The sequence below is a fragment of the Crocodylus siamensis genome, chromosome 1 (assembly GCF_052110815.1).
Source record: "Crocodylus siamensis isolate JL-2025a chromosome 1, ASM5211081v1, whole genome shotgun sequence".
In the NCBI taxonomy this organism is placed as follows: domain Eukaryota; kingdom Metazoa; phylum Chordata; order Crocodylia; family Crocodylidae; genus Crocodylus; species Crocodylus siamensis.
This window is the reverse complement of record NC_143395.1, coordinates 400,844,861-400,860,583: the sequence shown is the minus strand read 5'-3', so window position 1 is coordinate 400,860,583 and position 15,723 is coordinate 400,844,861. Positions and strand designations below refer to the sequence as shown.

The window sequence follows — 15,723 nt, the reverse complement described above, 5'->3', positions numbered from 1 at the left end:
TCCATTTACCCTTTCCTGCCTCTAATCAACACTTGCACTTTTGCTCACACCTGTGCCAACTCCTGGGCCTGTTGGGCTTTCCTCCTATCCTCCCACCTGCTTCTCTACCATCACCCACCACTCCCACTTCAATCCAAACTATCCTTTAGTGTCCTTCAGGCCTTGAAGCTTCCTTGAACAGTCTATATTCTTCCTCTTCTGCCAGCAGCTGTGTACAATATTCATCCTCCGCATCCATTTTCTCCTTCCCTCCACTCCCAGCTCCACACTCAGCAGCCTGTGGTCAGAAAAACACATCTGTGATATCCTTTTTTCTCACTTGCAAACCTTCTGACAAGAAGACAAAATAGATTCAGGAAGCTCTCCTGCCCCCAGACTCCACCCATCTGAGCATTCCCTCACCTTCCCAAACATCAATTGGACCCTCTTCCATGACCCACTGACATAACCATCTCCCTGTCCAGCTTGCCCCTCTCCCCAGTTTGAACAATCCAATTTAATTCCCCTGCTTTACACACAGATGTCCCCCTTCCCCCCCACCACATCCCCAGTTTTTTAACTAATGCAATCCTGCCTTCTCTTTGGAGTATGTGTTAAAAAGCTCCACCTTTCCTCCCACCATCATCAGGACCACTGTCCCTTGCAATTGTCCCCAGACACCAGCAGCTGCATGGTATTGCACTTTTACCCTCCCTTCCTTAACCAAAATCCCTACCTCAGCTGATTTATTTATCAGCAAGCCCAACCACCATGAGGGACCCTGCCTCCCCACTGTTTTCATAAGCATTTATTATTCTGCTCCCACAGTAATCCACACTCTTGCAGGCATAAAATATTGGTGCCTGCTGCTGCTAAGGTTGACTCCATCCCTCCCCACCTTCTTCATGACAGTATGCTCTGGACATTTATAGAAATAATATTCACAGCCACAATCCAATACAGAATTTTAAGTTTACTATCCATTTGACTTAGCCTTTCTCTACTTGATGCTGAAGACATGCCCTGTAGCCACATCATCGTGGCCAGGGCTTGGGCTTTGGGCTGGTGCTGTTCAACATCTTCATTAGCGACCTGGATGAGGGTGTGGAGAGCACCCTGTTCAAGTTCACTGATTACACTGAGCTGTGGAGTAAAGTGAATGCACCGACAGGCAGGGACTGCATCCAGGCAGACCTGGATAGGTTGGAGAAGTGGGTGGATCTGAACAGGATACCGTTCAACAAGGACAAGTGCAGAGTGCTGCACCTGGGGAGAGGGAACCAGCATTATGGTTATAGGTTAGGGGCCGACCCTCGCGGCAGCACAGAGGCAGAGAGGGATTTTGGAGTCACGATTGACTCCAGGATGAATATGAGTCACCAATGCAATGAAGAAATAGGCAGAGCCAACTGCACCCTGTCATACATCAACAGGGGCATCACTAATCGGTCCAGAGAGGTCTTGCTCCCCCCTCTGCAGCACTGGTTAGGCTGCAGCTGGAGTACTGAGTCCAGTTCTGGGCGCCGCACTTCAAGAAGGACGTGGCGAACCTGGAGAGGGTCCAGAGGAGGGCCACTCGTATGGTTGAGGGCCTCCATGGCCAGCTCTATGAGAGGCTGAGGGACCTGAATCTCTTCAGTCTGCAAGAGGAGACCGGGGGGGGGGGGGGCGGGTCTTGTGCTGCCTATAACCTTATCAGGGGCTACCAGCAGGGACTCGGGGAAACTCTGTTCACCAGAAGCTCCCTTAGAGTCACCAGGAACAATGGCCACAAGCTGAGGGAGGACTATCTCTGACCCCCACAACCCAGCTCCTGTTCCATTAAGGTGTGGCTACTCCCCACAGATGTGCTGCTCAAGTTGGAAATCCTCCAGTATCCCAGGATGCAGTGCTTAGAGGTCTGCCAAACTTGGGAACTCAGCAGGGAACTTCACATAGGGGTAAAGGTATTTAATTCTCATATGGTCACTATTAACTTGCAGTAGGAATTAAGCACTTAACTGTCATTGACAACAGGAATTGGGCAAGATGTGCCTATTATCCCTTGGATTTTTTTTTTCCAAGCAGTGACTCTTAGCAAAAAATTCTAGATTTCATTACAAAACTTTATTGACAAGAGTGACTCTGACACTCCCCTTTCAAATACTGTCATACAACAATTAAGAACTCCCCTCCCCACCTTTCTACAAGAATCTTGATCTTGTTAACCCAAGTCACTATAAATATAAGCAGAAATGGACTTTAAACTGACAGACTGAACAAAGCATAGTTATACCAGTCTTTGTAGTCCTTTAGCTGTGGGAATAAAACATTATCTAGGTTGCTATAATAATGATTTAAATTATGATTTTCAAATATATTAAAAGCTCAGTATTCACAATTATTACATGATATTGCTTAATTTAAGTTTGATGCTGTAAGTGCATTCTTTGGATCGCACTAGGAAAGTAGTAATGCCTCCCTCGTGTTCCCAAATGTCTTCTAACAGGTTCTGGTGTACATTAATGTGTCTTTCTTGCTCGCAGTTTTTCCAGTGTTTTCTACAAATAAAAAGGACAAAGCGTGTAAGTGTTATCAGAAGGCAGTTAGATTTGAAGTAGTTGGGTGGAGTTGTGGATGGATGACACTCATAGAAGGAAGGCCATGGGTTAAAACCACTTCATTATACTATGCTTGGTATGGAGTAAACACCTCAGTTGTAGAAGGAGCTGTCAAGGGGCATGTCTACACATTCATTAATGCGCTATTAATTATGGCGCATTAAGTTTAGTACCTGTAGTGACATGTACTCACTTAATGTGACATAATCAGCACAACTGTGCATTACATTAGCACAACAGCTTCATTTGTGATGTTAATGCACAGTAGATTTATTCTACTAAGCATTAGCACGAGTTTTTCCTGCTGTGCTAATGGGCAGTGGAATTTGTCTCTTGCACATTAAGTACCTTGTGTAGATATGCCCATGGTGTCCTCAGGAGCCTGAGGGTGGCTTATCTGCGCCCCATGGTTGTCAGGCATCCAGATACATGGTGTAGGAGATCCTATAAATGTCTGGTATAGACATACCCAGTGACTCTCTGCTGCCTTGTAAGGAAGAAACTTGGTTTTTTGGGGATGAGGGAATCCAAAGTTTTGTAAGACTTATCCCTGAACACCACATTCTAGTCTATCCCAGTTCTTGCCTGTTCCATGCTTAGTAGAGGAAGCACCTCCCTGTGTGCACTCTTGCCCCAGAGGAGGGATGGGAGCTCTTGACAGCTCAGAAGCAGCAGTCTCTCTAGCCTCTGTTCCAGGGCTCAAGCCAGATCTAAACAATGGCCAGTAACTCCTGTGGCTCTAAGATGGTGCATGGCTAGAATCTCTGGACACTTTAGCTGCAGCTGTCTAATCTTCCCAGCAAATGTAAACCCATTTTTCTGCTGCCTGTAACTTGTCCAAATTTGACTGGATTTTGCCTAGATGGCAACAAGTGCAACAGTCTCTGATGCAAAGATCACTCTCTACCTGATTTTGAGACCATACTCCTATTCCCTGGGGGGCACAACAAGATCTCAAGGGTTAGCAGAACTTAAGACATTCTGAGAAGTGACTCAGTTCTTTTGGCACATACTTAAAATAAAGAATTAAATAAATAATCAGCCTGAGGCAGACACACTGCATAGGCAGTTTCCAAGCTAAGTTACTATTTTTAAACATAGTACCCCATAGTATATAATTATGTTTGCCTGGCATTTTTTATTATAAGACTATCATCTCCCATTCAAAAGGTGTGAGGGGGGAGGAGGAACACACAGCCTTATTGGGAGGGGTGTGGCCGGGGGCGGGGATGGAAAGCTACAAGCTGGTGCTAGAATGTCATTTCCACAAGAAAGGCTTTCCTACCACCCCAGTCTCAATCAGATACGCACATTATATACACTATAGCCTGCACTGAACTATCTGTGAAATTATCACAACTGCCCAAAGCAATACACACACAAATATGGAAATGCTGTTCTGGGAAGAACACAATACTATACAATATGCAATTACCTTTTGAAACTCTTTAGCTTTCTCTCTGTTTCTAGCATAGGCTTCTTGCCTTGTTTTTTCTTCCTTTCTGATTTTCACTTCTGTTAATTGGTTATGAAGCCTGCCAAACAGTGAAATGATATGTGCATCTCATCAATAGAATCTCAACTTACATATTAGATGTTAACATTAACTACATAGGCTGAATTAACTCAACATTACTAAGAGTACATTTAAGCTTGATTCTTCAGTCTGTTAGTATTCATGCCAAAAATTCCTTTTCATTATATGTAAAAACTTGTTATGCTGTTTTGAAGTTACTTTTTTAATGTATTATTTTGACATTATAAAAAGCATGTGTCAAGCTCAAATCAGCATAAGGAGGACAATGAGATAGGTCAAAGCAATGAGATGCCCTGGCCACAGCTTAAAACCTTGGTTCAGGCCAGAGCACTTTCCTCAGCAGACAAACATTTCTCTTCTCTCTGACCTTTGCCTTTGCTAGCATGCTCCAAATCTTTATCCTAGATTAAGCTCCCCCACTGCAGCAAGTGGGAAGAGGTCCTCCAACACTTGCTCCCTCTCCCCCTCCCACCAAGCTCTTAAGCTTCTGCTCTTTCCTGTTTCGATATTTTTGACCCCACAGGCACTCATCCACCAATTAATGGCTTTACTTAGCTCCATCAGCTGACTAGGTGCCAGCCAGAGTAAGAACCAAAAGTTCTATGCATTCCTTATCTCCTAACAACACAACCTCAGAGCTGGGTATCTGTACAGACTCTCTCTAAATGCATTCAACTTTGGCCGGATTCTCAGATGAGGGGATTGTAAGATGAGGAAGGAGTGTGATGTATGACCATTACATTCGCAACAGAAAGGTTAGTGTGTCACCTTGGATGCAAACTACATATAAGGGCTGAGATAAATGAGAAACTGGAAAACTGCTAAAATTAAGAGTCCACATCACTACCATGGGTATTGTTAACTTGCTTCAGAAACAGAAGTAGCTTAGTATAACTCTCCAGATTGTACTCACACAATACAGTGCGCTGATACGTTCACTGCCTTGGGACTGGAAAAAGGCTACATACCTACCTGAACTCAATATAAACAATGCTCATTACTAAAACAGAAGACTATGAGAAACATTTATTTAAGGCTCATTACCTCCTTTTGGGCAGGGCTTTATAACTATCAGTAGCCTTGAAATTTGACAGACTTCAAGCCAGTTTTACCAACCGTGCCCATAAAAACAGAATATCCTTAGGTTACAAAGTAGATAGTGGGGTTAAGAGTTCCTACGCACTCATGCTGCTTATTCATTTGACAGATATGCAGATAACCAATGTTTGTTATGATAGCAACAGCAGAAAACATATTAGGACTGGCTCTGTGTTATTCAAAGTTACATACTTATCCAGTATGCAAGTAGAATACACTAACCTTGAAGTGCGCTGGTGCAGTTCTGTTTCTACAGACCTCCTGTCTTCTGGAGAGCAGACTTTCACTTCCCCAACTTTCTTCAACTGACTGACAGCTGCACCTTTGTTTTAAGCAAGCAGATTTAAAAAAAAAAAATAAATTTAACCATTAGGATAACTTGATAAGTAGGACACAGATAATACAGAAAGGAAACTGAAAATATATCTATAAAATCTGCAATATAAAATATCCATAAAATCTATAAAGTCTATGCCTTTTACAAAATTGAGTACACACTGATCAAAAGACAGATGACTGAAACTAAGCCTTAGAAGATATATCACAGATGGTTTGAAACAAAAGCAATGGCAAAACTAAGTTGTAATGTTCACTGGTTAGAAAAAACACTCTTGGAGAAAGACAAGCAATCAGAATGGACACCATGGGACAGACATTTTGAGATTGTTTCCTAACTCTCAGAGGATTTTTTTTAGGGTCTTTTCATTACAGCGAAAACAGTGCATTTGTGAGTCAACAAATAAATAAATAAAAAGAGAATCCTGCATGCTTTACTGTTTCCAAATGAAATTTTTACCAGAGGTTGGAGAATGCTCCATTGACATGTGAAATCTTTCAGTCTTGTTCCTCTGAAACAGCTTAGCATGTGGCTTTCTATTTTCTTTATTTTTAATTTCTTGAATTCTCTCAGAGGACTTATGAATGAAGTTTTTCTTCTTTTTAAAAAATGCTTCTTGTAAACTTGCTGGAGTAGAAGTGAACTCCAGTAGCATCACTGAAAAAGATAGCATAACTGTCTGCAGCCAGGAAAATAATCAACTCTAAAATTTTGGAGCTTCACAGTTTTCATAAATTATGCCAGGTACAATTCATTGGGATTAGGAAATCTTACAAAAAAGGAACAATTTGGAGTCATGATTCCTATAATAATCATAAGCTCCACTACAGCATATAGCATTTCATATTAATGATGTGTTATAACATCTTAATTCATTATCATGTATTATAAACACAGAGGTTTAAATTAGAGATACTCTCCAACCACAGACAAGGTTTGTTGCAAATGTTTGTTTTCTAATTAAAACGGGTCGACTATGTAATGAAAAAGATAAGCGTCTTATAGAGACCGAAGTGAGGTCTGTTGTTGCACTGCTGATATACCAATTCCCTACTTGTCAGAGGAACAGGGACATACTCTTTAGTGTTTATTATTTTAAATTGTGCCTTAAACTGCAGTCTGTACTCATCTCTCAGAACAGATTAAATGAGATCCCCTCTCGAAGTTGTTTAGTGACTCGTACTAAAGTAAGAGAGGACCAAGAAGAATTTTAATGCTGCAAACTACACAACAACTCAAAAGGCACTGACATGCAGCATGACAGAGCAAATGTTTTGTTTTCTAATTAAATAGGTCAACTACGTAATGAAAAGGATTTAGTATCTCGTAGAGACTGAAGTGAGCCTTCTGGGCAAACAAGATTGAAAAAGACATTTTAATAGGATCTTTACACATTGCCGTGGCGTATGTTGAACCTGGACCATACATAGTATAATGCAATAATGAACTGTATTTTACCAATATTTCACTTTAATATTTAGGACATTCTCATTTCAGCTCTAATTAGATTATAAAGAACTACCTTCAGATTGATGTAATGGAGATTGATCTTCATGAGATCTCTTCATTACTGCAGAAGAGTCAGGCTGTGTGAAAATGCAACAATCCGCTTTTGGGTCTAATGGGAAAAAATCTCTCTTCTATTGGAAACAGAAGAAAAATTGGTATAATGTACTTAAAACATCATATTTTAGTAAAATAATACTAGTGCATGCCTGTTATAGTGTATGAACAAAACAGAGCTCTATCACCATTCACGCAGATGTTACTTTAATGCTAACTATATTTTTTCTTACAAGGAATTCAGATGGTTGGCATTAAAAACTATTATTTACAAGTTGCTAAAAAAACACCCTTCAAAAATCAGATGGGGGCACATCTATGCACGCAATTAATTCGAAGCAATATATTCCAGCACATTTTGCCAGAGTTCATTGTTCCCGGGTATTGTGTTGGAACGTGCATCTGGGACCACAGCACATTAAGCCATGTTGGAGCAGCCCTGACTGGCATGGGGCTGGTGGGTGGTGGTGGTGGGTCAGCCTGTTAACCCAGGGCTGCTCCCACCCAACTCAACTTGCTGAGGAGGGGCTGGCTTGGGCACAAGGGTCACAGGTAGTGGAAGGCTAGGACTAATGGGGCTTATCCCCCCCAAATGTGGCTCCACTACTTCAGTGCCACTGGCACACCCCACCACTGCAGCTCAGCACTACTGCCATGCATTGGCCCTGCACTGCCCCCGCAGCTCACCCTGCACCACCAAACAATATCGTCTTTCACCACCGTTGACAGGAGTGCTACAGTGCAGGGCTAGCCAGCTGGGGCAGCATCTATGTGTTGCTGCGCACTTAAAACTCAGTTGCACAATAGTACTTGTATTTCCAAGTACTAACCTGTGGCAGAGTTTATTAATAGCAGCACAGGTGTAGATGCTGAAATGTTTACTGTGGACCTAACTAGGCAGCTCTGCAGTAAACATCTCATGTAGACGCATACTGTTACCAGTAAAACCCCATTTTACCACTAAGTTCAGACTTTTCATTCTTGCTTTCACACTATTCTGTCCCCATCTATATCTACTCTTTTTTTCTTTTATTCTATTTCCAGCTTTCCCCCTTCATACTTGTACTGCTGTGTCTCTTCCTTCTACTCACACCACCTCTGTGTCTTGCATACAAAATTTTTTATTCCTCAGTGCTGCCCCATTATTTACAACCACATCTGAAAGCTCATTTCTCAATCTTTGCCAGGTTCTAATTACTTCCAAAAATCCAAGTTCAAGTACTTCAGGCTCCATCTCCAACTCCTCACAACCAAGTTGCTAACTCAACTATTAGTCTAATGGACTGTACCTTGGAGCCAGGATACTCATTTGATTGCTTTGCGAGCATCTTCCCAGCTAGCTACACATTATCTACGTTGACTTGAGGAAAGGTATCTTTGAACAATCATCCAAAAAGGTTAAATCCTAAATATTATCTGAACAGTTTAGGATGGTTTGAGTTAGCCTGAGGAATACCTGAATACAGAGGGAAGAAACTAGGTCAGTGAAAATGTGATCAAGGGGGATCATTGGAAAATTAGCAGTCCTCACACATGGAGATAATTTTTTGTGACCCAATCTTCAGCTCTGTCATTAGCATCCTCATTAATGCATCTTAAACTGTTTGGACTGGAGGAAAATATATTTGCCATATGCTTTAAAGTCAGTGGTGCTCAACCTCTGGTCTGTGATGCCATGTCATCTGGCCTGTGGCGTCTGGAAATATGGTGGCTGGGAGCAGAGAGAGCATTAATTGCCACTCCCTTACTGACAAATTTCCCCTCATGGGCTGGATAACATGGCCCCGTGTACTAGCTCAGTGGTTCTCAACCTTTTTTGTACCAGGACCCATTTGTTAAATGTCAGTGGCCAGTCCCAACCCAGTAAACAGTTTAAGTAGAAAACAGCCCCCTGGCCCTGTTGGTGTCCCTCACTCCCAACCCACAGTTTCCACCCCTCCCAGCCCTGCTAGTGCCTCCCTCCTGATTCACTGCCCCCTAGCCTCAACTCCCAAGTGTGTGGGGCAACGGTTGTGTGTGGAGCAGGAGGGACACACGCCCTTCTCAAATTTGTGCCCACAGCGGGCACGGATGTGAAGTCTGGCCAGATTGGCAGGGCAGGAGCTGTCTCCATGGCCCAGTGGGTGGGACCTGGTGGGGGAGGGTACAGCAGCAGCAAGACTCGTTGCTGCTGCTGCTGCCGCCTTGACCCCCGTGCCAGCTGTGCTTACAGGAACATGAGGACGGGGGGCAGGGCTGTGCTGCCCTGACTTCCTCCTGCTGCCAGCTGCTCTTGTGCCAGGCCGCAGCTGTATCCTGCCGCCATGACCCAGCTGCTGCCGGCGCTGCCTCCTACCCCATCTCCCCTCCAGGGTAGAGTCTGCAAGCCTGCATGGGGAAACCCATCAATTCTCATGTTTTCTCCTTTAAAGGAAATCCATGTTTTTCCACAGGAAACAGAAAACCCAGACTCCTGTTTATTACTATGCACAGCATTAACATATGATGAAGTACAAGCAGCATCTATTTTTTCAAAAATGTATACAAAATATGATCCATTTTTAAAGTTAATTTGTGACTCTTTCATATAATTTTGCAACCCACTTTTGGGTTGCAATCCACAGGCTGAGAAACGCTGTACTAGATCACACCAATGTGTAGGGCTGCTCCATAGCCAGATTCAGGCGTGCAGCGCCAGGCAGCATGCTGCATCACACCTGCAGACTGACCCCATCCCACCCAATCAGCCTGTAGGACCAGAAAAAAGTCTAGTTTTTATCTACTGACCATCTATTCTATAGAGCCATAATTTAATACTTGTTTTATAACACATCTTATATGGTTTTATTTTTAAGAAAGAAAACAGTATTTGGTTCTGCTTTGTTTTGGTTTCCTTACCCAAATTTCTCACCTCTAACAAACCAACGTATTCAGTAACTTGGGGATTTTTGGACCTCATTCATTCGATTTGAAGAAAAGACTACTACATGGCAAAGTCTTAATACAGTAGTATTATGAGCCCAACACTGTCTGTCTAATTTGAGAATTGCTACATGGTTCCAGTTTAATTCTAGCCAACATTTAGAGTTTCCTTTCTCTCATAGGGTAGCAGAATTTTCTTTCCATTACCACTTGCAACCTTTTAACACTGGATTATTGCTTTGTGTTTCTAAAAACTACAAGACAGTCTGTTTCTCTAATGGTCTGAATTTCGAAAACCTGCATCTCAGAAGTTTTTGAGGCAAGGGAAAAGAGTTAAAGTATGGCATGAATTTAAATTCTCCACATTTGATTAGTATGAAAGACATGGCACTATCATCAATCTGAAGCATGCTCAAAATCTGCCAAACTGAATCAAATGCTTTAAATTTACCAAGGTTTTTATCCTATCTGACTAAAGCAATGAGCCACCATGATGGTAGATAATCAAGATTCACCTCAGAACAACTTTTAAACTGAGACTGATCAGCACACGCTGGGGTACTGATTTCATTTTCTCTTTTTTCCTCTTGGTCAATGGAATCCATGTCTGATTCTGCAACAGTGATATCATTTGAGCTTAGTAGAGTGAGTTCAGGTTCTTCCATAATACCATGCCCTGACTCTGTCTCCTGTAAGATAAATTGCACAAGACAACATCAGTGAGAAAAAAAAAAAAATCAATTATTTCTAGCAACAGCAACATTTGTAAGCCTGTCAGAAAGGCAAAAGACTGTTCAACATATTAATAAAAAGAAAAAACTGCCCCAGGCAGTGAAGGAAATACCAAAGACAAAATGCTCTTTCTACATTTACTGATGTATACAGAATGTCTCCTAAGAACCTTAGTTCAACTTAAATATTTTATTTGCCAGTACATAAAAGCCTCCCTCCTCACTCAGAATTGGAATCTAAACCACAACCTGAAATATAGTTCTTGGCCAACAGAAGCAGCTTTTATTAGATCATTACAGAAAAGGTATTTCTTTCGATAAATTAAGCACACATCTTCCTTAGTATAATTGTTAACCTTTCCTAGAAAAACAAGCAAAAAAGAATTCCAAGATCTAATTACATAATGAAGATTTATTACACTCATTACATAGACACCCCCAAAACACTAAAATGCCATATTTTCTTGGCTACAGCACACCCTCAAATATAACATGCACCTTATTTTTTGGGGCCTTATTTTTGTAAGGCCCCAAAAAAGAAAAAAAGAAAAATCTTACCATGGACTACAGGTAAGTACCAAAGATCTGGGGTCTCTGGGGCTGAGATTCAGATCCAGCACACTGACTCTGGGGCCATGCAGTGGGACCTGATCTGGCATACCGGTGCTGGAACCATGTAGTATAGTGGGGCAGGCCCCGATTCAGCACTTGTGCTGGGACTGTGTGGCAGGACAGGAGCTATGTGCTTGGTTCAACTCTTCACACTAGCTTCAGGGAAGCATGCTAGCTGTGAAGCCATGTGTTGGGTGTAAGGCCATGCATTGAAGACCAGCCCCGCGACAGCTCTGCAGCTGGGAAGAGGGGCTCGCTATGGGTCCAGAAATCTGGCAGTGGGTGGGGAGGTGGGGAAGGGAGGGAGCAGAGGCATATTAAATTGCTGTGGCTCCCAGAGCCATGGCATTTAATGCTGCCACTGGCTGCATGCCCACCCCCAACTATTTCCAAAACCTTGGGGAATCCTTTTCCCTGCATATCATGCACACCCCAATTTATCCCACTTGGTTTTGGGGGCTAGAAGTAAGGTGCAGAATTTGAGAGAAAATATTTCTAGCATGGAGTAATAGCCTTAAGTGTGAATGCAGTTAAAGTAAAATTTGTTTTGTGCAGCTTACCCATACTGGTACCCAGGCTTGTGACGAGCAAGAGCCTGAACTTATTGTGAGCACTGAATGATAACTTTGTTTTTCATGCATTTGCAGCACAGGATCACTCTCTTGTACAGTAGCTTTCACAGGGATGGCTGAGATTTCTGAATAAGTTTCTCTAGGCATACTGCAGGATATCTGTGCTTCTAAAAAGCCTTGCTTTTCCTCTGCTACATTTGTGCTACACTGTGAAGCCACTTCCACCACCGTATTAGCTTCCCTTGCAATAACTGGGGTTTTAGTAAGCTCCTGATATTTATCAGGTGTCACAGTATCAAAACACAAGGCTCTGAATTCCCCATCCTCCTTTAAAGAAAGCTCAGCCAGTGGAGTTCTGTTTACTGCAATCTGTGTTGTATTTAGCTGGTCAAATGAACTATGCTCTTCCAGTGAACTTAGACTTTGACTTCGCAGGCTTTCCACAGAAGACTGGAAATTAATATTTTCAATGTTTTGCCTCAGCTCCTCATATTGGTCTCCAACAAGTGAAATGCACCTCTCACTCTCTGCATCTTTTATTTCAGGATTTTGTTCAGAAGAGCTTTCAGGTACAATGCTAAAGTCTACTGGTTTTTCAGCATTCTGACCATTCTCATTCAGAGTAGATTCCAATTGTAGTGGATGAAAAGATTCTTCAGAACCTGTTTAATAAATACAGATGCATTCAAGCAAACCAACATCTAGAAAGTAACTAATTTTACCTTCATATTAAATGCATAAGATAAGCCAGGCAGACAGGATGACATGGTTTTAAATACTGTAAATTCATTTAGACACATAATCATCACATACAGTATACTGTTTCAGGAAGGCATCTGCATCTAAAAATAAAGTCTTAAAAATATTCTTAGAAAACCATCTTTCTTTAAACTGGTGAAACTCAGCACAATTATATACGAGTCAGTGGGACTACACCATTTCATTAGCCCTAGGAAACCATGCTCAGTGACAGAAATTTGAATTACTGTCATAAGGTTTCCCAACAGCATCTCTGTAAAAGGGGCAAAAATCCACCATCATTACTGGTGTAGTACATTATCTTCAGAATAGAATATATTCAAATCAGAACAGACCGTTCTTCCATATTAAAGTCAATTGTAACAGATAATAACTGCGATATGATTTTTCTCAGTAAGGTCTACATGTACAAAGTGAATCACAAGGTTTTCTTACAGGCTAGGAAGGTAAAAAGATATATTGATATAATTTCTATTTTGAATTGGGAAGTATTTCAATACTAGAATATCTATTTGTAAACAGATGAGAGGGTTTCTATAGGAGGGGGAATCTTAGGGAGTTAACATTTTTAAAATTAGCAGGTACTGTACAAGTCCATCTCTCTCTAAACAAGGTAACTATATACTCCAGGCTCTCTAAATCCAAAACTTGCTTTGTACAGACACCTGCATATCAAACAGCTTTCAAAATACTACTCCCAGAGTCAAATCCCATGCTCCCTTATTCAGTAAAATAACAGAGGTTTACTTGTGCCAAAGAACGTAGAAGTCCCACAGCAAACAATGGCTGTTATGAAACTCAAGTCTATAAGAATAAACTCAATCAGAAATGAAACATGATTTAAAACAAGACAGGACTCAAAACTGACCTACTGCAAAAGCAGTCCCCTCTACTAGTATTTACATCCTTATACAATGGCCGGAATTACAGCAAATAACAAACCATGATATGTATAACTTTCAGCACAAAAATAATTGTTTTTTGGGGGGGGATGGGGAACTTAAAGGGTTAATTTAAATTGTTACATCTAAAACTAGGAGCTTATACTCTATCCTTAAATCATTCATAGAAATGCAAGACTAGATGGGATCTTGTGGGTCCAATATCCTGTCTCCCTACTACCGCAGGCAACCATGTCATAGAATACTTTTGTGTCTGAGGACTGAAAATTGCAAATTCTACATTGGGACCTCTGCAACACAGAGAAGCAGCAAGAGGAGCAAGAGCAACTACTGTATTTACTGAAATATAAAATGAGGTTTCCCCCTCCCCCAATCAATATAGCATAGGTACTGACTTTTATTTTTGCTTTTATTTTTATTTTTGCACTTGGAGAGGCTGGAACAAGCTCCAACACTCTCCCCTAGTGCCAAAAATGCTAATGGAAACTTAAATGGGGGGTCTGTTACCTCTGCAGGGAACTGGTACCAGGAGGACCGGAGCCAGCCCTGACACCCTCCCCTCAGTGCCAAAAATTCTTGATCTTAACCAAAAGGCTAAGATACTGATGGGAACTTTTTTTCGTGGCTCTTAAAAAAAACAAACCGAGTTACTGCCCCCCAGGAGGGAATGAGCACCAGGCCTGGAGATACTGCAATATCAGGCCAGCACTAAGAGGCTCAAGAAAGTTCTTAACTCTGAATTAAGTTCCAAATTTCAACTGAGGAGAGCTCAATCATTCAAGCCTGTGTGGCATTACCACCAGCAAGTATCTGGAATTTAATTTGGAACAGATTTGGCCCTGGAACTGAAATTTTTAAAAAGTTGGTACTACATACAAATAAGTACTAAAGTGCTGCTTAAAAGGATTTTTATGAAGTACCTGTGCTAAAAATGGCACCAGTTTGCAAAAAAAAGATAAAATGCATCAATTCATGATTAACTAAGTTTATGTTTATTACAAGGTCAGTGTTTTCAAATTTGCCCCTTACTTTCATGTGCTCTGGGAGAGCAGGGTCTTACAAAAAGGAGAAGGTAAAGGGGCTGCAGGGGAAAGAACTTGGGGCAGGAAGGGAGCAGAGAGCAAGGGGGCTGCCTGACCACCCAGATTTATTTTCCCTGCTGTATCAATGGGGGAGGGACAAAGTCAACGCAAACCTCCAATAATTAGATTCTATATCTGGAAATTTATAAACAAATTTATACATTTTTCATATACAGAATCTAATTATTCAAAGTTGTTTTATATTCAGTGTCATCTTATATTCAAGTCAATATGGTACTTGTATCTTGTTAGGTAAGAGTTTTTGACTTAGTTTTACTAGAAAATTGTCAAGCCTAAGATCAGATCACAAATGATTTGTGAATCCCATTCCTCAAGTGCCTAATTCTTGCTGTTTATTTTACAGGGAACTTAAGCATCTACCTCCTCTGGTTTATGAATTCTACCCAGAACCTTGGCACCCACAAGTTGAGTGGTATGATGTGTGGTGTCACCACATCAATTCCTTTGCAGATCTGAGCCTAACCTGTATGGCTCATTAAAACACTACTGGACATAGTACTGCTCTATGTTCTAATTGCTGGGGCTGGGTGCATTCAGGATAGGAGCAAGTGGGAGAAGCTTCTTTCTGTAGCTGCAGCCCTGGGCTCAGCAGAGGCACAGACTGAAAGCTGGCCTAAAACACTACAGAGAAAAGGGTATATGTCACTAGTAGCTAGCAGCATCACTACTAATCTTAGTGGATCAATCAATTTTAAAGTTTTATATTTAGATATTAACATAATTGCCACATTATTGTTCAGATAACAGTGCACATACCCAGAGTAATGTTTTCTTTAAGAGATTCCTCTGCTTGTAATGAATCCTTATTTAGCCCCTTCATTTCGTGACAAGAACGTGGATTGTTATTTCTCATTTTCCGGCTTGAGGTTGTGGTTTCTAGAAATGTAGATGTGTCTTGACTTTTTGTTGAGAAACTTGAACTCTAGTGAGAAACACCCCCCACAAAAACCCCATGATTAATACTCAAGTTCCAGGTTTAATATTTTCAGAAATATGAAAACTGAACAAAAACTTAAACAGTAATTTCTA

The 15,723-nt window shown here is 41.4% G+C and overlaps 1 protein-coding gene across 9 annotated transcripts in view; it reads right to left on the bottom strand.

Annotated features, from left to right (window-relative positions):
- Positions 1-2,063: 2,063 nt before the first annotated feature.
- The window catches only part of CEP295 (centrosomal protein 295), a 72,661-nt gene continuing 59,001 nt past the window's right edge, over positions 2,064-15,723 (bottom strand). For 8 of the 9 annotated variants that reach the window (XM_090030558.1, XM_090030557.1, XM_090030563.1 and 5 more), the window contains 8 exons: positions 15,451-15,616; positions 11,919-12,592; positions 10,531-10,704; positions 7,074-7,191; positions 6,011-6,208; positions 5,437-5,536; positions 4,015-4,114; positions 2,064-2,519 (listed from right to left, as the gene is read on the bottom strand). In XM_090030558.1, coding sequence (XP_089886684.1) covers positions 2,481-2,519; positions 4,015-4,114; positions 5,437-5,536; positions 6,011-6,208; positions 7,074-7,191; positions 10,531-10,704; positions 11,919-12,592; positions 15,451-15,616 — 1,569 coding nt within the window. In that variant the 3' untranslated portion in view covers positions 2,064-2,480. The remainder of the gene's footprint in view (positions 2,520-4,014; positions 4,115-5,436; positions 5,537-6,010; positions 6,209-7,073; positions 7,192-10,530; positions 10,705-11,918; positions 12,593-15,450; positions 15,617-15,723) is intronic. The other variant, XM_090030562.1, reaches the window with a different exon arrangement.